Here is a 21442-nt window from a genome sequence, read left to right on the forward strand (position 1 = left end):
TTGCATTAGACAACATATATACAACAAAATAAGTGCATAACAAAAAGATGAGAACTCTGGGTGTACTGCACAGGCAGGGAGGGCTCAGGGTTTGAAGTCCATGACTTACTTTTGAGCTAGTTCAGTCCACTGGTCCAGCCACTTGCACGTTGGAATATCCCTCATACAAGCCTAAAGAGAATTAGATTGTTTGAATAGGTGTAACACGGAGAAAATGCACAGCTGGGAACGTGCAGAAGTTTGTCTCTCAGAAATCAGCTGTTAGCTGTCAGCAGGGAGGAGGCACATCCCCGGCCCTTGCTGCCTGTCCCTCAGGGGTCACCCCTGTCCCCACACACCTCCATGATCTCCAGCAGGGCCCTGTCCCTCAGGGGTCACCCCTGTCCCCACACACCTCCATGATCTCCAGCAGGGCCCTGTCCCTCAGGGGTCACCCCTGTCCCACGCACCTCCATGATCTCCAGCAGGGCCCTGTCCCTCAGGGGTCACCCCTGTCCCCACACACCTCCATGATCTCCAGCAGGGCCCTGTCCCTCAGGGGTCACCCCTGTCCCCACACACCTCCATGATCTCCAGCAGGGCCCTGTCCCTCAGGGGTCACCCCTGTCCCCACGCACCTCCATGATCTCCAGCAGGGCCTCGGTGACCGTCTCCAGCGAGGTGAGGGCGAAGGTCTCGCGCTCGTAGGAGCCGGGCGAGAAGGACCTGTCGCGGTAGCTGGAGCGGAACGCGATCACCGCCGCCGACTTCACTTTGCTGATCCCAAACAGCAAATAAAACTTGGGCAGAGAGAACTCAGTCAAGCTCAGCCTTAATACTTGCTTGGTCTCCTCTGTTGAATAAAGTTGCACGTGTTAGATGTACACCAGGGAAATTCAAACTCATATTTTCCTCCCCCAGGGACGCCACCAGCCAAGGTCCTTGTGTCCATTCCAACACCGCTCCCTTTGCTACTGCCCCGCGTCAGGCACAGCAGTTCTGCTCTCCCACCCTGACTGCTGAAACCAGGCACGAGGAGGGGATTCCACAGACTGCTGCAGAGGAACTTGTTTAAAGATGTGGCTCTGTGTGTCCTCCTCACAGTGATTCAGAAAATGGAAACCCAGAGTGCTCCTGCTCTGAAATACCGACAGAACTGGAAGTTCAAACTGCAGCAGACTCTGCTTTTGGCTCTGGCATTCACATGAAGAAAGACACTTAAAGCAGAAGAAAATGATGGCTCTACTCAGGCACTGACTATCTTTACAGTTCTGACCTTTCAGTTGATTTCAGTGCACTTCAAAGCCACCGTGTGAGCAGGAGGCTCAGCACCCCTGTGCATCAGAGCACAGACACCTCTGTGTGTGTGTGTGCACACCCACTCTCCCTGCTGAAATGTACAGACATAAAATGAGATTTCAGACACTTAAAGATCACATAAATTTTGAATTTTTCTTCTGCACAAATTTCAGTCTGGTTTTACATTGTGCTTCTGGGTTAAGAAGTGCCAAATTGCTAATACCAATTATTTTAGGACTGCTAAAATACAGCAGTAGATAAAATACCTGTTTTAACACTAACTTCACCATTCCCTTATGTAATTGGTATTTTTGTTACCATGTTATGCAACCCTTCACAAGATGTACATGAGCCAGTTTTAGCACAGATGTATTTCTCCTTTTCTTACCAGAAAATCACTGGTACTTTCTTCTCTTTTTCTAAAACCCATTATACAAACAATTTACATTATGCACCTGCTCTAAGTAAGATATTTTTTAATTACATACTCATTTCTTGTTGATCATATCCTCATTCTGATTTGTATTCATGCTGAACTACAACCCACTATTTCCAAACTCTCAGAATAGTTTGCAGAGAAAGACAACTCAAATATTTGTTAAACAAATTAAGGATGCAATCAGCTTCATTGAAAATCCAAAAAAGCTCACCACTGAAGTGAAGCTGTGAACAAGTGCAAAGAGAGTGAATGATGTTGATGACGAGCCCATGAGTGGAAGCTCTGAGGGAAAGGGGCCCCGTGGCCACCAGCAGAGTCACCACGTGGAAGAGGTAGGGGAGATGTGCAGCCACGTCCAGGGAGTTGTTGAAGGAGAGCATGAGCATGTACCGAGCCAGAATGGCAATGTCATCCCACATCAGGTGCTGCTCCAGCGTGGGCGTGGGGGACAGACAGGTCTTGTCAATGATTTTACACATCCTCCCAATCACCTGAAAAGAGAGCAACCATTTTGTTCTACTCAAACAGGGAGCACAGCTCAGAATTTCAGTAAAAACCATCAACATTTAACACTGAAATTACTGCTTGGAACCTATTTTATCATGGGTTTTGCACTGTTGCCTGTCTTGAGTTACCAGAAAGCATCTCAGTGCCACATTAGTAAGTAAGTTGAAATTATTCTATAAAAGGAAATGAAGGCAAAGAGAGAACTCACTTTGCTTGACACTAATTTGACATTGCCAGAAGCCAGTGCTACAGCTGTGTCTGCCATCACCTCAGCTTTGATGGAGCCCAAGCCTCCCGTGGCACTGGTTTTGATGAAACTGTCCAGCACTACATCCAGGAGATCTGTTATCTGACAGAGAAAAAGAGATTAACTTTACTTTTCCACCGTGAACCACCAGCAGTCATTCATTTCTTTAGCTGAAGATGCACAACTATCACAAACTGAAGCATCCATTTTAGTGACTTGTTATCCTTTTGGCAAAAAGCCATATGTAAATTTTAGAAGCATAAAGCTGAATTCCATTAGGTTTTACTGCCAGCGATTCAGAGCTAGAAACTGTAATTTAGCACTATTTCTATTTCATTTTCCACTTCAAGGTATAACTCTTTAAAAAATGCTGACCCCAGTAAGAAGAAACCTGATTTGAAGTGCAAGGAAACACACGCTTGTTTACAAACGACGCAGAAGTGGTACCTGTCCCAGGCTGCCCCAAATCTTGGCCTGAATGGAAGGGTACATCTGTTTCTCGTTGATGGTCATGGTGATGAGCTTGTCCAGGATGGCGGTGACGCGCTGGCGCTTGGCGTCGTCGTTGTGCTTGCAGAAGCGCACCAGGTTGGACAGCCAGGGGGTCATGTACTCCAGGCACAGGTGCTTCAGCTCAATGCCTGCAACAACACCGCTCGTCACACACGGCCAGCACTGGCCTCCCTTCACAAATAACTCTTCCTCAGCACTTTCCCTTTCAGTTTTAGTGCCTAAAATAATTACTGTCCCAGTTGAGCAAAGAACACTGGGCCAGCAGAGAAGCTTCAAAAAGGCATGGCAAAAGGAGAGAGCAACGGAGCCAATGAGGAAGCTCTGTTGACTAAGCTAGATCTAAAATCTTTCTAGAGATTAGAATCTTTTCAAGTTCATGGTTGGCACTAACCAGCACTGCAGTTACTTACTGGATTTGCTAAATCCTGAAATACACTCCTCCAAGAACTCCAAGGTGAGGTGTGGCTCGTTTGCTGCAAGAGTCTTACTGATAGATACAATAAATAGTGTGTTGTTGGCAGGAATACACAGACCTGAAGTTTCCAGTAACTGGCCCTCAATCTTTAAATTAAAGGTACAGGTTAAGGCACATAGAAGATTATAGGCAGCAGACCTGTAACAAAGCAAACAATGTGATTTGTAAGAGCTTTCTTGTACTTTTGAACATATACATGTTATACACCACAGTACTGACATTTCAGAAATCAATTCAATCCTGCTCTAGTAGAAATTACATCTAAATTCCCAAACATTTTCCCCTGGACTGGTTACAATTTGGAGCAAAAAAGAATTTCCTTGGAGAAATAGAAGAAATTATTCCTCCACTTGCTCTGAATAGTTTCTGATAAGGTTACAGAGTATGTTTGAAGGGCTTTGTATTGGGCTTCTCAGAAAAGCTTGGACTTCCAGGAAATTCTAAATCCCTCCAGGTGCACCTGAGCTGCTGGGAGAGAGCCTGCCCAAAGCTCAGGTCAGCACCCAGCCTGGGGGAGGCTGTTGTGACACAAATCACAAGCTGCTCTAAGGGGTACAGCTCCCATGTTCTTCAACACAAAGCTCAACACCATGGAAATCATATGTACCCAATAAACACAGAGTGCAAAGCAGAACCACTGCTCCTTATAAAGAGAAATTAAGTTTCCTTCATGCCTTCACTTCCTTTCTGACAGTGTGCGCCCTTCTTCACTCATAGGAAGTCAATCTTTAAAAAGATGCAATTTATTAAGAATTGCATTTGATGGAGCTGTGGTGAAAGAGAAATGGTTTTGCTCAGGAGAGGCTTTCTAGCAGTGAAGCAGCCCTGGGAAGCCCCCGGGAGCAGAGCTGTGTACCTCAGGCTGGGGTCGGAGCTGCCCAGGTTGAGCAGGGCGATGTTGAGCAGCGTCCCGGGCACGTCCTTGGGGCGGATCTTGGTGTGCTGGGGGATGGAGTCGGGCTGGGACAGCTCCCAGCGCGTGCGGATGTGGATGATGGACCTGACGATGGCTTCACACTCCTGGTGCATGAAGGTCAGCGGGGTGCCCTGGTTGGCAATGGTCAGGGTGAACTGGTTCTCATCCACCAGGCAGATCTCCTCGATCTCAGAGGCGTAGTAGATGTCGTTGAGGAACACGGTCTGGCCCAGCACCCGCGTGCGCTCTGCCGACGTCACCTGCACCGCTGTCGAGCCAACCTTGGGGGCAGAAGAGAAAACTGCTGCAGCACCTCTTGGTAATCACACAGAGAAAACCCTCACACTTCTACTTTTAGGAAAGATGAATGTACAAAATTTTGTACATCCTAATGGGGCGTAATAGAAAGCTGTGATTTCTCCTCGAGGCAAGGGAGAATTAAGAGACAGTAAAATATATTCCAATCCTTAAACAAAAATAACAGATCACAAGGAACAGCATTAAACACACTTACTTTAATAGAAACTTTGGTGTCTTTATGAGCCAGTTTGAGAGCATTGTGAAACACTTTCAAGTCCTCCTCCAAGGCCAAGGTAGCTGCTGGGAGTTTCTGCTGGTCGTGTTCGATGTGCTCTGCCAGCTTCCCTGGAGAGTCTATGAAAACAAGCCTTTTGCTCCCTTTCAAACCTGTCAAGAGCCTTTCATGGTATTTGGTGTATTCTCTGACCCAAGAGTTACAGTTATAAATAAAAACTGCTGCGACATTTTCATAAGCAAAGCCTGGAAAAACTACAAACCATTTAGAAAGAAAGTCTGTTTTAAAGCGATTACTGGGGCCAGCGTGTGTGAGGTCCACCACGATTTCATATGGCTTTGCATAGTATGGCTTCAGGGTCAGCAGCACGTGGTAGATCAGCAAATCCCCGTTGATCTGACCAGTCTTGAACCTGTAAGACAGGACATGGCTGGGTCATGTTTGAGGCCCACAGCACAAACCCCTGAGTGCCCAGGCACACCAAGAGCACCCCCAGTCCTGTCCATGAGCCAGACTGACCCTTGTGACAGTCCTGCAAACACCCTTGGGCCACAGCAGGGCACTTGTGACAGTCCTGCAAACACCCTCGGGCCACAGCAGGACACTTGTGACAGTCCTGCAAACACCCCCGGGCCACTGGCCCCAGGCACTGCCTCACACTCCGGGTTTAGTGCCCAGGATGAGGGGGCTTGGATTAGACTCAGCTTCATCCTGAAGTGCCCCACAACCTCTAAGTGCCTCTAGCTTCGTAACAGCCTTAGAGATTCAAATTAGATCTATATTTGTATGTGGAAAAATATATTTATCTCAGGAGTCTTAATAATCAAACATCCACACCCCAACTTTTTCAGAGGGTCCAGAGCCACTCCAGTTACTCTATCCTGCAGTACTCCAGTGCTTGGGGGTGTTTCTGAGAATGGTCAGTCCTCTGAGGAGTACAGAGGACTTGCTTACAAAAATACCTCTTTTCAAAAACATTCACATAATTGAGAATATTTTTTCTCGCTTAAATGTTCTCTGAATTTTGAGACTGGGCAATGCATTTGCCTAAACAACATCTCTAGGGTTCACACAGCAAACTGAATTCTAGTAGGAGGAATTAATTAAAAATAAATTCATCAGCAGCTTGTGAAATTTTAAGGTATTTTTAAATACCTGTCACTGTTCTGAGCTGTCATTAACTCAAATCTTCCAAGGCAAACAACAGCTACAGAAGAGCTGATAAATTCTCTAAGCACAGGTGTAGCTTCAAGGGTTTTGGGACACTTCTCTTGATAGCACCTGAGTGCAGGACAGCTCAGGAGACAGAACACAGAACATTCATCTGCACAAGAGATCTTTCCTCCCTGTTACCTCCTGTGGTTCTAAGAGCTAAGTTGGGCAAGTTGGTGCTTTTCCCCCAGTGTGTCATGGTATAGCTGTTACCCAAAGGAAGTGTGTCATAGCTGTGGTTTTAGTTCCCCACTTAGAGCCACATGTCATTGCAGTTACAGGTTTGCCTAAAAAACACCAGCACTGCCCAAATCTCCCTGCTGTACACTGATGGTTGTTTGCATCCTAGGAGCAAATATATGCACAAAGAAATCTTATTGTCAAAGGACTAAATATCTGAAACATCCATGTGCTGCTGACTGCATCTTGGCAAGGTAAGTACACATTTTCCTTCTCCTATTTTAAGTTGTACTTCAAAGTTTCTTACATTTTGTAGAAAATTATATGAAAACATATTTTTACAGAAGTTTGAGTAATTAAAAATACTAACAAAATGTAGAAATAGTATCTCCAACTGAACCAGGGAAGCTGATATACTGTACTTTTCATCATCTTAAAGGTTATTCACAGTCAGACTGAGGAATTAACAGTGACAGTCACTACTTGGCTCTGTTGTCCTTGCAGTGCAGATCTTGCTGGGTACTGAGACCCTGTCAATACCCAGACACGAAGGGTTGAACTAAAAAGAAAACCAGCTCTTTAAAGATCAGCTCCTTTGCTCTCGTGGTTTCCAGAGCAGCCCTTCACACGACGAGCCCGCTGATTTTTAAGGAAAGCACATCTGGTCTGGAAGCCCACAGTGAACACTGGGCTCAGTGTGCCCAGGGCAGAGCTGGGAGCTGCACCCTGGGCAGGGACAGGAACGCTGCAGGGTAGCTGTGCTGGCTCTGCCTGGTCTGCTCAAAATAGCTGAAATGTTAAAAACCCCTTTGCTGGGTTTGCTTTCCTCTTCTTTTTCCAAGTATGCTACAAGGAATCATCCAGGTGACTTCCAGCACACACGAACAAAAATCCTAGCTGAGCTGTAGTTTATGATGAAGATGGTTTCTAGTTCAAACTGAACAAACAGGATTAAGCTCAGGATGGAAACAATTTTATGTTATGGGTGAACTGCAAAGTCACAGACACAGATCTTTTGTTGCTTCCTTGTTGTGTAAGGAGAGATCCCCTTACACACCAGGTGTATCCCTGCCTTCCCTTCTCCGGGTCACCCACCAGGAACATCGCTTCTCTGATTTTTCATATTTAGACACAAACAAACACACTTTGTTACCTTTACAGGCAACAAACACATTTGTTCAAGAACAAACATAAAATTAACAGTGTTACTTTTGGTCACTCCCTGTAGCATTTCCGTTTGCACCAAGCAGAGTGTGTAACACCCAAAGGAAACGCTTTGATCTGTTACCAGAGACAGAAGAAAGACTCTGGTGCAGGAGCAGCCTGGCCCAAGCAGCAGCACTGCCTGGGTCACTGCTTGGCTGATTTGTCACTATTTATTTGAGGTTATTATCTTCATATCAGACCAACCCCACTCTCACATTCCTGCCCAGAATTCCAGAAAAATTCAACAGGTACAGATTTGAAAGCCACACAAATGTGAAACAGAACATATGAATGGTTACTCTCATTTGCATAATTATTGGTGGTGTTTCAAAGAAAATGTCACAATCTGTAGCATGTTCGGGAGAAAAATACAAGAAGTACATTTGTGATAAAAGAGCTTTTTGTAAAAAAAAGCAGAAAAATAAGAGAATAAAGATTTTCCTGGGCATTTTAAAGTACTCCAGACAGCTGTGCTAGGAACTACATACAATTCACGTTAAGTTATTGCTGTCACTTACAGGAACATTTTGGGTTCAAGTTTTTCCCTTGCCCATCTGTTCCCTGCAGGGTTCCCCTGCCTGCTGCAGGGGAATTCAGGGAGGTGAGAAGCAGCCAGTGATGTGGAACCTCCACAGGGTCTTTGTGTAAAGCAGAAGTGATGACTGGGTGTAACATGGGCAGCTTCAGAGAGAAGGAACTCCCAGAGTCTGCCCTGACATTACAAAGCCCTCAGTAGGAAACACTTCTCTTTGCTCCATGTTCTTTTTTGGTCTTTGTATGTTTTCTAAAACCTCAAACTGTCAGAAGTTTGAGACAGTCTATTCTTTCACAATCTGGGCACTTGAACTCGTCCTCCTACATCCCCCCAAAATGAGGCCATGCACTTTTCATCAAGAAGCCTGCTATTCCCTGAGAAGTCCAATCCAAACCTCTAAGAACCAGCATCTGCTAAACTAGCACAACAATTTGTATTTTTGCAGGGGACTCAACAGAAGATGCAGACAAAGAGATGCAGTAACCCACACCTGACCTTTCCTGTCATGATACTCTTCTCCCTGTGGCTGCAAACAAGTGCAAACCACACGGGTTACCCACACCTCAGAGAAGAAACCTGGAGTCCCATCAGCCAAAACCTCAGTGGGAGTCAGAACAGGACAGAAGCAAGCACAAATTCTCCTCTGAGCCTCAATTTCAGCAGCCAAACGACTACTTTTGAAATGCAAAGTACCCTGCCATTCTTCTCCTCTACAATGACTCAAAATTTTACTTCCCCTGCCCCAAGTGCAGTTTCCACCTCAGGAGGATTAGAGAAAAGCAGCAAACCCAAGAGCCCAATGACCAAAGAAACCTGTGAAGACAATAAGTCTCTCATACTGATTTGCTTCATTATCATTGCAGTTCTTGTGCTCATCTGCATCTCCCTGTTTCTGTCCACAGTCATAGTAGCCAACAAGATCTCCTATCTCAAAAGAGCCCAGCAGGGCAAACGCAGGCCCAGGAGCAATGGTGACCTCCTGGCCACCAACAGCTTATGGCCCACAGCAGCAGGAACATGGCAGAGGATGCCCAAGGAGACAAGTGGAACCGAGCTGGTAATGCAGGAGCTGATATCAGGGAGGCATGCTGTGAACCAAAGGAAAACTGAAGATGAAACTACTGAGAAACTCACCAAAGCAGCAGATAATGAACAAGAAAGCAAAGAACCATCCCAGTCACACAAAACCATTTTAACCAATTTTGTCGTTGAGATTTAATTCACACTCAGGTAAAAATTAATCTTTTGCATTTGTTACACCATTAATGTAAGGCAAAAACTTGTATTTCAAGAAACAGCAAGAATTTCCCCCCAGGAAAGCTAAATCCAGATTTTAGAGTTTTTCCATTTATGCCAGTGGGAACTGCTGCAGCCACAAGTGGATCCAGAAGGTAGTAAAACTGTGTTAAATAGCTTTCTGTAAGTAGTGTCAAGACTGGTTTTACTCCTTTGACCAGAAATCAGGGTGACAGGAGCTGAACAGGATAAACCAAAAGGACAGAATCTGCCCATGCTCAAAGACCACAGAGGGGAACAAGGAACAGACTGTCAGTCTGATCAACACTCTGAACACTAAGATGCTGCACAGGCATAACCAAGTTGCTTTTCATAGGAAACCATACATTAGTCAAAACTCTGATTCAACCACTAATCCAGGATCTAGTCCCTCTCAAAATGCCCTTTTGGATTTTCCATTGACAACTTCTTAAACCAGCTTAATTACTTTTGAAGCAGACTGATTGGAACCATATTTATTGTGTTTCAACATTGACTATGAATAGATGAAGTTTGTAGTATTTGCTAGAATATGAGAACTTGTTCAATTTGTTATCTTCAATAAACTTGCAATATCAGTTTTTAAATTACTTATGTGATACTATTTCTCTAAGTCAAAATGTTAGAAAAAAATACGACCAGGCATTTTGGAATGATTTATTCCTGTAACATTGGCTGAGCTCAGTAAAGGTCCCTGATGACTCGCTGTGATTTCCTGCATCATGGAAACACACTCCACTTTCTCCTGACACCAAATAGAACATGCCAGGAATTCCTTTCAACCACAACTTTTAGTTTCCTTATTCTTAGAGACCTGACCTTCCCATAATTCCAGGGAGGTGCCTGTGGCTGCTCTCCCTGCAGCAGAGCTTTGCTCTTTTAAGGAAACGTGAGAAGCTCTCCACAGGCTGCTCCTTGGGCTGAAGCAGCTCTGTTGCACTTTGGTTACAAGTGCTGAGACTGCACAGTGCCTAAGCTCCAAACATCCTGTGCAGCTGTAACCAACAGCTGTGACACATAAGATGGTTGTAGGAGTTTGAGAGGACCAGGAAGACTGAATCCCTCACCCCAATTCCACTAGATCACCCATTAGCTTGGCTGGCAGGGAAGATACAGCAGCAGCAGAGGCAGGACCACAGCACTGTGCCAGCCAGGACAGAGACAGCTCAAAAACTGCAACTGCCAGGCTCAAAGGTGGGCTGTGTAGTGAGGAAAATAAAGCTGGAAGGAGTTTTGCATGCTTAGCTTAGAACTGGGAATCAGTTACAGAGGTTGAAGAGAATGGGGAGGAGACAAAGAAATCAGATGAGGAACACTGAGTTAGTGTGAGTAGGGATCAAGATGTGTGTTTGCTGCAGGAGCAGGCAGAGTGTCAAAGAGAAAAGCAGTGCAGTCAGAGAGGCACAACAGGAAGGGCTGCAGAAGAATCTGTCAGTAGCTACTGGCAGAACACAATTGCAAAGTGCCAGGAGGACATATTTGGTGTGCCTTTCCTGCCGCCACGCAGCCTTTCCAGGCAAAAATGCTCACGGGGACCAAAGAGAGCAGCGTGGGTTACACTCCATGGGATGGACAGGGACAGATGGGGGGAAGCAGCTGCTCAGAGCACAGCCCTCCACCAGTGATGGCAGCGGGTCACAACGCTGTCCACACAGAAAAACAACCGAGCGAGTGGGGACAGGCTGAGCCTCAATGAAATCAGATTTTGCCCTCTGCCCCTCAATGCAGCTACACAAGAGAGGATGTGTAAGCAGGCAGCATCCCATGACTCACCATGGAACCCAGGGGTGGTTTCCCACTAATAACCCTGAGAGTACAGCAAACCCACCACTGAATTACATCAGCAACACAAATCCAGCCCAAACTTGCAGAGTTTTTGATTCACCCAGAAGAAACAATAACTATTTTCTACAGGGAAACAGGTATTTGAGAATTTCCACATAAACACACGTAGGTGCCTGATGTGGCAAGAGCCACACGGACCTTTTTGCAGAAGCAAATCACCTTTTGCCCAGCACGGCGGGCAGAGCAGAAGCTTGTCTGTGGACACACTCTGAGATAAGAGCCCTGAGAGCCCGCGAGCTGCTCGGCGCAGACGCTTCCTGCCGGCGCTGGCAACTTCCTCCCTCTGCACAAACTTCTGCATGAAAAGAGCCATTTTACCCTGGCTGGCTCCGAGCACACACAGCCCTCCTGAGCCTTGGAACAGCAAAGGCAGACGGTGCCTGCTTCAGAGAAGCTGAATGTACAGGTAAGGATCAAATTCAAGTATTGAGCCTACTTTGAGAAGAGGGGAGCAGGATAAAAACTGAAGAGAATCATTTTAACCCATTACAAACCTGTCAGAGTTTAGATCACGATGTTCTCTAGTCATTAACTTACTGCTCATGTGTGTTTACACTGCTGCATTTAAAATTTAATTTTGTGTATTTGTAAACCCATACAGACTCATGCATATTAATTTCCCAGAAATAGCTTCACAGGACTAGCACTATAGTAACTAATGAATTAGCAAAATTGCATGAAAGTGACTTCAGAAGGAAAAGAGCTGTGTAGGGGATGAATTTTATATCATTTATTTCATATGGAGACATTTAGAGAGCTGAACTTTAATCAGTACAGGAAAAAAAAGTCTGTTTCATTCCAACAACTCAACATTTGCACAATCTGCGTGCAGGAATTTATTTATAAAACACTTTACCATTAGAATGCTGGGTCATTATAGCATAAATACTTGTAAAACTTTTAAATATTTTGCTATGCTGAACAAATATGAGAACGGGAAATAAAAGTTTAAGAGAATTGTAAAGAGCCTTTTACTTCTGTCTCAGCTTATATCACAACAAGCCATTTCTTCACTTCTGACAACCCTGTCTGTCAATGCTGCAGAGCTTGTTCCAGGTCCATAACCCATTACATGATTGATAAATGTTGTTTTGAAACCTTGTGAGGACTGCTCTGCTAATGCCTTTTTCTGATAAGGTGAAAAAAGATTATAATAAACCATTACCTTCAAACAAGTCACTTTATTAATATGATCCATAATGCTGAAAATCTGCTGTTATTTGTAAAGTCAGTGCCAAATCTGCTGATCATGGAGATGGGAACAGGCTTGAAATGTGAAATATTGGGGAGACCGTTATTTTCAGTCTGATGCTATTAACACAGAACTGCCTGGTGGCAATAAAGTGCAGAAATACACTTTACAAGTTACCATGTTCTACTTCTTCCTTGCAATAGCAGAGGACCCTTGTAAAGAGGCTGGAGGGAAATGGCCAGCAACCAGGTCATGCTGGTTCTCTTCTGTGGGGAAATCTGGAGCTCCCTGTCTGCAGCAGCACCTCACCACGCTGCCAGGACTGAAAGCCACACGTGCACCACTGCCACGAGCCCAGGAGCAGACAGACCCCCTCTCTACCAACTGCAAGCAACTGTGCCCAGCTGGTACCAGTCTGACAGACCCCTGGCTGCTACAGAACCCCAGGCCTTCCCAGGGGAGGAGGAAGCCGGGGACGGCAGCTGGGTAGCAGCGCTGATAATTGGCAGCATTTTGATTGGGATGACGCTGGCAATTATCATCATTCTCCTGTGGAAATGCTGCATGAGGCCTCCTCTGGCCGAGTCCCACTGGGCAGGCCGGTCCCCCTTCGTGGATGGGGACACGTCAGATCTCTTCATGGACTCTGATCCCGGCACCAAGCGCTCCTCGGTCCTATTTATGTTGCCCTGGCGACTGAAACCAGGCACACACTTGCAGGAGGACCCGACTGTCCCAGAGAACCCACCCCATGCCACTGGCAGTGCTGAGAGCGGGCAGGTGGCTCCAGCGGCCGCGGGCTGCTCCGGAGCCAGCACGGCCCCGGCCCCTGGCTCAGAGGCAGCCAGCCCTGCAGCTGGCTCCTGTCCTGCCCCAGACACTGCACCCGAGTGCCCCGATCTGCCAGCGCCCCCTGACTGGCTCAGGGAACCCGCTGAGGAGGCCAGCTCAGACCCCAGCAAGCACTCGGCACTTCACCTGGAAGCAGAGGAACCACAGCCCCCACCACCTGAGCTACTGATCCAGGAGAGCCATGAAACACTGCCCCAGCCAGAACACCCTTTGTAGACTGCCAAATTAATCTCCAGAATATCTACATCTTTCTTAAACCAAGTAATTTTCAAGAAAGTGAAAAAAGGAGAAGTTGACACAGGCAAGAAGGGTGAGGCCCCAGCATTTCCTTGACATTTCCCCGGTGTTTCCCAACTTTGGCTTTCACAAGAGAGAACAACCTGCTTCTGCCTGAAGCAAATTTCTGACTACAAAACAAATTGTGCCCAGTCATCACCTGTAACTAGAGATTCCAGAAGGCAGAGTACACAGCTGTGTGTGCCAGCACAGCCAGACACAGGTAACACACCTGGAGATGTCACAGACAGCCCAGCGTCACAGGGCTCGGCTTCGCACCGGGGTTTGCTCCACTGGGCTGTGCAAGTCAATGCAATCATTTCCAGGACATTTTAATAAAGCTTTCTCAAAGATGTTTTGGTCACTTAAGGCCCACCTGAATATTTGTTTAGATACAGCATGCTCCCAGTTACTAATACAAACTCATGTAATGGTTCATGGATGCTAGATTCCTTTGAGCTCCCGGTGTCCAAGTGCTTTACGTGCTCCTCTCTGGGCCCTGAGTACCAGCACAGCTCATCTCCTCCACACCAGCCTTGGCTGGACAGTAGCAGGCTGGTATCAGAAGTAGATTTTTTTTTTTTACCAGTATTGAACATTTATATAAAGAAGCTGCTAAATGCTGAAGCTAGCTTTCCATGAGAGCTCTGCAAAATGGTAGAGTTTGCAGTTCTCTTGAGGAGGGAATAATTTTGTGGATGGAGCACAGAACAAAGATTTGCACACAATAAACTTCAGAAATTTCAAACTATCACTAATAAAGAGTAGTACACTATCCAAATGCAATTCCAGGCTGCTGTGCATACAATGGCCATAGGGAAATATATTTTCAATTTTCTTTACTGTTTACATAAGCTGTATGATTGGCTATGCCTGAAGAATAGCATTACAATTATACAAAGGCTTTTGTAAGGCTCGTTCACGTGACACCCTGTTAAAATTAACAGCACTATAAATGAAACATTATAAAAACTCTCATTCTCATATTGCTTTGAGAAAATCAGACCGAGATTTCCTGTAGAAATCCGTAAAATCCTACGAGCTGAGCTATAATATACCTGACAACACAGTGACAGCCTGATCCAAGGAGCAGAAAACAGTATTTTAAAATTAGGAAAATACATTCTGGCAGTGTAGTTTAAAAAAGCTCAAGCTAGAAATCCTAAATTCACATTAACCTCTATTGCAGGAGGAGAGGTTAACAGAAGGCAAAAGGAAGCCAAGCTAAGCTGACATTTCACACAGAACCATGCAGTGGAGCAGCAGCCCCGGCTGCCCGAGGGAGCCCAGCTGGGAGGGAGCAGCGGCAGCGGCAGAGCTGGGCTGGGGAGCCGGGGGCAGCCCCAGCCCAGCCCAGCCCGGCCCAGCCCAGCCCAGCCCAGCCTGGCAGGCCCCTGGCAGGGCTCGGGGCCGGCTCTGCAGTGCCCACAGGATCAGGTGGTTGCGGAGCCGGGCGCAGCCGTACGATGCAGCTGAGACAAGCACAGCCCCCGGCAGCCTCTGGAGCTGCTCTCCAGAACAAGGCGACCTCTAAGCTCCAATCCATCACAGAAACGATGTGCTGATACTGCAGGACACCACGGTAAGTTTGTGCTTTTTGATTTTACTCACAAAATCCTACTACCAAATCAGAGATGGAAAGGGGAATGGAATTAGGAGCTGATGACAGATGCTTGCACCAGAAATTTGCTGCAGTGTCGGAGATTTCTTACTAACGGTAACTCGGGTTCTAAACATGTGTTTCCAGCTTTGAGATCGTCATTAACATTGTAAGGAGGAAAAAATGCTACAGTGCATGTAAGCATGAACAATGGCATTTGGGTTTCAAGCTAAATTCCTACGATGTATTTTAACCAGTTTACTTAAGCAAACAGCATGCCTGGATGGGGGGGACTGCTACATTACTGCAGAGATTTGTGAAGATCTAGTTGACAGCCATTTTTTCATCCTCTATAAATGAACACATTATTCCAAACATAATATAGGCTTGAAATCACTAAAAACAAGAAGCAGACATTGTATAATGTTTGGAAGAGACTCGCGTTTTCGGAAGAAAGCCCTCATTTGAGCTGGAGGGGGAAAGGGAGATGAAAAAAACAAGTCTCATTCTGCCAGACAACACGACAGGCTGAAGGGATGCTTTGTGAAGTCTCTCTTGAACAATTCTAAAAAGGACTGTGCCACAAAGGGGGTTATTGATATTTTTACTTAATTTCTCCTGCAAGTGGCCATTGCCAAGACAACCCTTATACAGAGATAAAATGTATTACGTGGATTTAAAGGGTGTCATTTTGGTATATTTATTTCCAGGCAACAATGGAATACCAGATATTGAATACATCTACCTGTCTGCTGGTCCTTCTGGTTTTCATACCCACTGGTTTGGGTATCTGTCCTTCTAGCTGTAAGTGCTCAGGAAACGACAGGAATGTGGACTGTTCAGGCAGAAACTTAACTGTACTGCCCCAGGGACTTCAAGACAACCTTACATATTTAAATCTGTCCTTTAACCAGTTTGTAGATCTCGATCATCAGCTAACGAGGTTCACCAATCTGAGGACCCTTGATATTTCAAATAATTGGCTCAAGAATGTTCCTGCTCATCTGCCCAAGTCCTTATGGGAATTGTATGCCACAAACAACAACATTAAAGTTCTTCAGAAACTTGATACAGCTTACCAGTGGAATCTCAGAGTGCTCGATGTTTCCAGGAATATGGTGGAAAGAGCTGTCCTGATCAACAACACACTGAGCAGTCTCAAGTTTCTCAATCTCAGCAGCAACAAACTTTGGACAGTTCCAACCAATATGCCCCACAACATAGAGACAGTGGATCTATCCAATAACTTCTTGTCCCAGATACTCCCAGGAACACTGGTGAGACTGCAACACCTCACAAGCCTCTACCTGCACAACAACAAGTTCTCATACATTCCTGACAAAGCTTTTGACCAGCTCTCCCAGCTGCAGGTAATAACTCTGTACAACAACCCCTGGTCCTGCAGCGATAACCAAAACATCCCTTACGTGCTGCAGTGGGTGCAGGGCACAGCTGCCCGTGTTGTGGGGGCCCCCTGTGCTGACCAGCCCTGGCCCTGGGCGAGCGCCGCGCCGGCCCAGCCCACGGCCCTGGACTCCAGCCCCATGATCAAAGGCACGAAGGCAGCGGACAGGGAGGCTTCTGCCGCGGCGCCTGAGCCCACCAAAGCGACCAAAACGCACAAACAGTTTAAAGCCAAGGAAGTGCCTCCCTTGGCGACCCAAAGCCACCCGGCTCTGTTCCCCGGCGCAGACCGGCCCCTGCTCCGCTCCCCCGACAGCCCCCAGGAGGCCGCGGCCACTCGCACAATCCTCGTCCAGGACTCCGCCGAGGGCAACGCCAGCCTGGCCCCTGCCACAGGATCCTCCACCACTCCCATGACTTTAAGCATCACCAGTGGAATGCCAACAAACTACTCCAAGGTGCCTCAAAGCACAACCGCTACCTTAAGGAAGGAGGAGGCCACGCCGAGCGCGCGCGTGCCCTCCCGCGCCAGCCGCTGGCAGATGGGGCTGCTCTGTCTGGCACTGCTGCACGCCGTGGCCGTGGCTATGGACTAAGGGCTTGCACCCCGTGGAAATTACTGAGGTTATTCCTGTGATACCAGCTGGAGTTAACGCATCCAGCTGAAATAACGAATGAAAGAAATTCAAAGTCCTGACTCTGATCTAAAGAAAGTAACAGTTCTTAAAGACGCGCACACTAATGTCTCGATACTAAGCTGCTACTTATTTTCATATGTCTTAATTGAGTACAACTAATCTATTATTTTGTTTTTAAAAATGTGCTTATTTTGTATTTAAATTTTTCATTTTACTTGCACAGAATAAACACATCAGAATTTTAAGTACTGATTTTACGTATGATTTTGTCATTGAACAACTGGAAAAAAACAGAAGGCCTGTATCATATCTGCATTGTCTTGCTTGACTTGCCAGTGAGCAATTCCTGTAATATAGCAGCACAGATTCTTTGTAAGTTATGATGACATGCAAGAGAAAGGGAAAAAATAAAGGAACTAAACTGAACTGTTTCACTAATCAGAAGTTATTCCTGAGCAAAATCGCTAGCATGTATATCTATGTTTGCTTCATACGTATTAGAGTATTTTAAATATGAAGAACAACAGTTTTGAATTTAGGAATTAAATATGACAATGCCATGATGTCTGCTAAGAGGGTGTAAACTGAGGTGGCAACATGGTCCAACTTCAGCATGGGACAGTGGTAGGGGCCAGTATCCTTCTGCTCTGGCTTGACTTAGAGACTGCAGGCAAGTTATTGCTCTCTCCATATTAAAAAAAAAAAGGAAAAAAAGAAGAAAAAAAAAAGATAAAAGTAGAGAAAAATGCCAGATGTTCAATGCCATGACACTGTCAAACACCAAGGAGTTATCCACCCAAATTAATGACCTGGAACTCCTTGATTTTATGTCAAGTGACATCCTGAAATGTTAATATGGTGTGCTTAAAAGAATACCACAAATCAGCCAGAAGCAAACTACTATCACTAAAATGAAATATCAGCTGATTTCAAACACAAGTCATGTAACAAACCAATTAAGCAGTTAGCTGGTGAGCTGTCGTTGAAACATTCCTGACTCTTGTGACTCCAAAGAGAATGAATCCAGTCCATGGCACTGAACATGCCCAAATCCCTGCTTCCTAAGGGCGAGCATGGATGCTCTTCTCCTCGACATCTGCACCGTCAGCCAGTAGAAATAGTTGCACGCATGGTTCTGTCCACTCTAGGAAAATTATCTAAATTATGGCAAAGGTACTTGATATACTACAGATGAAGTTTTGCAAACAGCATGAAATGAAAACTGAAGAACAAGTTAATTGAAAAAGTATTAGCCACTTAGTATTACAGATCTTACACAATGTTTTCCATTCATTCCAGGCCATTTAATTTCCAGTTATTGTAGCATGAAGGTGCTGCAAAACCCAGAAAACCTCACAACCGAGACTGGAGTCCTCTACCTGTTTCTCCTAAGGTGTCAGTGGGGGCTGTAGATCATTCACAACTACTGGTATCAAGAAATGACAACTTTCCAATTGTGAACAGTATTTCTATAACCGGAAATGTATTTTAATTTCTAACAGTAAATGTTACACAATGGATTTGTACAGTTACTTCATTGGCATTTAAGTAAAAATAAAGCTATGTTTGTATTGAACTGAACTAGTGACTGTGCCTCTTTTCTAATAAGCAGAGTAAAACAAATAAATAGATAGCACTGTATTATACAAACCTGTTTAAAGCAGACATTTGGCTCCATTGTCATGTCTTATGGGGGGAAATTATGGTTATATTAAATTGCATTATTTAGATACTGATGTATGTCTAATATTGCTTAGCAATATGCTGATGAGATATCACAACACTGGGACTATCCTTCCCCTTCCTACTCTTTAGAACTTTAGAAACACTGAAAAAGTCCCTGCTGCCGATCTCCTTGGACAGTCCCTGGGTTAGCTAAGTGCTGACTGACTGTAGCACAGCACCAACCCATTTCCCATGCTCAGAACTCAGCAATTCCCAGAACTGCATCATTCTCATGGCCTCATCCCACACAGTGGGAGCAGCTGGGCTTGCAAGGCTGGACTCATCACAAAATGAGGTGCTGTGGCTAAACTGCTTGATTTGAGGAAATTACAGGAAATACTGCATGTGTCCTTGCTGCAGAATCAGTACAGGATGCCAAATTCTATTGCATTAAAAAAACCTACAGGGAATTGACTTTAAAGGCTCTGAGAATGTTTCACCCAGAATAAGACAATCTGATGACCAACCATAGGAAAACACTGCTTTCCAGAGGTTATGTGGGGCAAGCTGCAAGCCCCCACCCTAAAGGATTTGCTATCCAGCCTTCAAACCCCTCAGCATGCTAAGAAAAGCCTGAAAGTGGAAATGGGGCTCTGGGGTTTCCAAAAGCACGGGCAGGACTGGGGAGCTGGATCCCAGACCCAGAGCTGGGCATGAAGTGAGCTGGCATCCCAGCACTCCAGGGCTGCGCTCCCTCCCCAACCCTGCCTGAGCTGCTGCAGCACCAGGGCTGCCTGCTCTGACTGCTTTCAGAAAAGCAGACTGGAATTTAGGCTTCCTGGTATTTTTCTGGAATACGAATGAGTCGATAAGGCAGCAGGGAGGAGGCAGAAGTGTGGGAGTCGAGCACTTGTTGCTGGGCAACTGCGCAGCCACTCTGAGCTGAGCCCAAGGGCCTGGGTTTGTAAACATGCCGAGCACTCAGACCTCCAGAAATACAAAATAATCTATTCTCGGTGAAATTGGTATCCAAAACAACTATTTAGAATTTCAGGGCAATATTCAAAATACCCAGAAAAGCTCTGGCACACCTCTAATAGCTGTGTACTCGCTCTGGAAAGGGTAAAATTGCTGTGGGGATTGCTGCGGTCTGCAGCAATAACTCAGAGGTTTTATCCCTATTAATTAGTTTGGGATCAGCTTTTAAACCTAATGGCAGTAGTTCAGGATCAATATTCATTGATTTATGGATCATTTTTGTAACTGGGTAAGGATTAAAAACAGAAGAGTACTGGCTCCAGAAGCTGGGTTGTTGCCCAGGAAACAAAATGTGAAGATAGATGACAGAAGGAATTAAATTTCACAGCACAAGGAGGACATAAACTGATCCAGATATATCAGTAAAATGACTCAACAATGCCTTAGCATCCAGATCTTCAACTATAAAAAACAAAAAAAACCAAAAGAACAAAAAAAGGGAGTAACACCAGCCCCAAAAAACCCCAGCCTGCTACAAGTCCTCAACCAGCCTGGTAGCTCCAATCTAAACAATTTTTCCACACTTCACACCTTGAAAACACAACACTTGGCTTAGAACCAGAAGACAAACACCCCAAGTAAGCTCCAGTTAGCCACATCCCTATGAGGAGGGATGATCCCAGAGCATCATCCCAGAGCAAAGCCCTTCCTGCTGATTTGAAAGGCAGCCCTGCCGGGATTCCTCAATTGTGCAGTTGCTGAAGACAAAGGTAATAACTCACCTAGCAGCAAGGCTCATGTTGCAGTACAACAATATTTTCATTAGTATCTCATACCTGGATAAAATGTTCAAAAATCTGCTCCTTCCCACCCTCTCTGAAGGCAGGAATGCTTGGCTGACTGGAGACCATGACAGTTTTGCCCAGTGAGGCATCTTTGGATAAATTAATTTTTCTGCTTTTAAAGAAAAGGGATGTGAGCTAGGCCTAGCAAACATGTGGTACAAACTTTTGTCTTGATTTACTTCCAGAAATTCTTTCTCTGCAGCTGAAATAACCACTTCTTGCTCTGTAAACAAGGAAACACTGCATGTCAGGTCTGCACAGAATGCAGAAGGATGCCTCGGATCACTGCCAGGCACAGTCACTTTTTAAGATGGGTTATCACTACTCTCTGCATTTGTATGCCTAATTTCTGGTCTGAACAAGGCAGGATAACAATGCAGGCATTTTGTTTGACTTGACATGAAATAAGGCCGTGTCTAATGGAACAAAATGGAGAAGAAAAATGTGGCAAGCAAACAGAGTTTTTTTAAAGAGAATTCAAAAGACTGCCTTTGCTTCTAACTCTGTGCATGTAAGGGGATTAAACATTAGGGATCTTGCTAAAAAAAAAAAAAAAATTAAAGGGGGAAAAAAGCATCCAGGCTGCCCTTGAGCCAGTCCATTCTGTCAGCACACCTGCAGGTTTCATGGACTGTTGTGTGGCTTTTGAGGACAGAAAATCAGTACAGAAGATAAGTGATGCTCCTCATCTTGTGTTCTTTCACTGCATCCCAAGAATCAGCACTGATGACATCCTCTCATGACAACACTGAAAGTGTCCCCCAGTGCCACTGCCACCATGGGCAGCACAGCCAGCAGGGAGCACAAACCATGGCACAACCCCAGCACC

General features: G+C 45.5%; 4 protein-coding genes across 7 annotated transcripts in view; 3 read left to right on the forward strand and 1 right to left on the reverse strand.

Annotated features, from left to right (window-relative positions):
• Positions 1–21442, reverse strand: part of NF1 (neurofibromin 1) — a 74010-nt gene that overhangs the window by 15476 nt on the left and 37092 nt on the right. For 2 of the 3 annotated variants that reach the window (XM_053995931.1, XM_053995930.1), the window contains 8 exons: positions 4890–5322; positions 4316–4656; positions 3395–3597; positions 2919–3112; positions 2433–2573; positions 1929–2208; positions 618–832; positions 110–171 (listed from right to left, as the gene is read on the reverse strand). In XM_053995931.1, coding sequence (XP_053851906.1) covers positions 110–171; positions 618–832; positions 1929–2208; positions 2433–2573; positions 2919–3112; positions 3395–3597; positions 4316–4656; positions 4890–5322 — 1869 coding nt within the window. The remainder of the gene's footprint in view (positions 1–109; positions 172–617; positions 833–1928; positions 2209–2432; positions 2574–2918; positions 3113–3394; positions 3598–4315; positions 4657–4889; positions 5323–21442) is intronic. The other variant, XM_053995932.1, reaches the window with a different exon arrangement.
• EVI2A (ecotropic viral integration site 2A) lies at positions 6416–9849 on the forward strand. Its single transcript, XM_053995936.1, has 2 exons — positions 6416–6556; positions 8489–9849. Exon 2 carries the CDS (start codon positions 8504–8506, stop codon positions 9260–9262), a length of 759 nt encoding a protein of 252 aa, XP_053851911.1. The 5' UTR covers positions 6416–6556; positions 8489–8503; the 3' UTR covers positions 9263–9849.
• Positions 11415–13880, forward strand: EVI2B (ecotropic viral integration site 2B). Of its 2 annotated transcripts, none has more exons than XM_053995934.1 (2): positions 11415–11569; positions 12559–13880. In XM_053995934.1, the coding sequence occupies exon 2, from the start codon at positions 12590–12592 to the stop codon at positions 13421–13423; it is 834 nt and encodes a 277-aa protein (XP_053851909.1). In that variant the 5' UTR covers positions 11415–11569; positions 12559–12589; the 3' UTR covers positions 13424–13880. The 2 variants fall into 2 exon arrangements, with proteins under 2 accessions (XP_053851909.1, XP_053851910.1); XM_053995935.1 differs by having other exon boundaries at positions 12562–13880.
• Positions 14843–18706, forward strand: OMG (oligodendrocyte myelin glycoprotein). Its single transcript, XM_053995933.1, has 2 exons — positions 14843–15065; positions 15794–18706. Exon 2 carries the CDS (start codon positions 15800–15802, stop codon positions 17081–17083), a length of 1284 nt encoding a protein of 427 aa, XP_053851908.1. The 5' UTR covers positions 14843–15065; positions 15794–15799; the 3' UTR covers positions 17084–18706.

Source organism: Vidua macroura, chromosome 20 (assembly GCF_024509145.1).
Source record: "Vidua macroura isolate BioBank_ID:100142 chromosome 20, ASM2450914v1, whole genome shotgun sequence".
Lineage (NCBI taxonomy): Eukaryota > Metazoa > Chordata > Aves > Passeriformes > Viduidae > Vidua > Vidua macroura.

Excerpts from the sequence above, each read along its gene's own strand:
- EVI2A (XM_053995936.1), top strand. The coding sequence starts at position 8,504 with ATGCAGACAAAGAGATGCAGTAACCCACACCTGACCTTTCCTGTCATG.
- EVI2B (XM_053995934.1), top strand. The coding sequence starts at position 12,590 with ATGGCCAGCAACCAGGTCATGCTGGTTCTCTTCTGTGGGGAAATCTGG.
- OMG (XM_053995933.1), top strand. The coding sequence starts at position 15,800 with ATGGAATACCAGATATTGAATACATCTACCTGTCTGCTGGTCCTTCTG.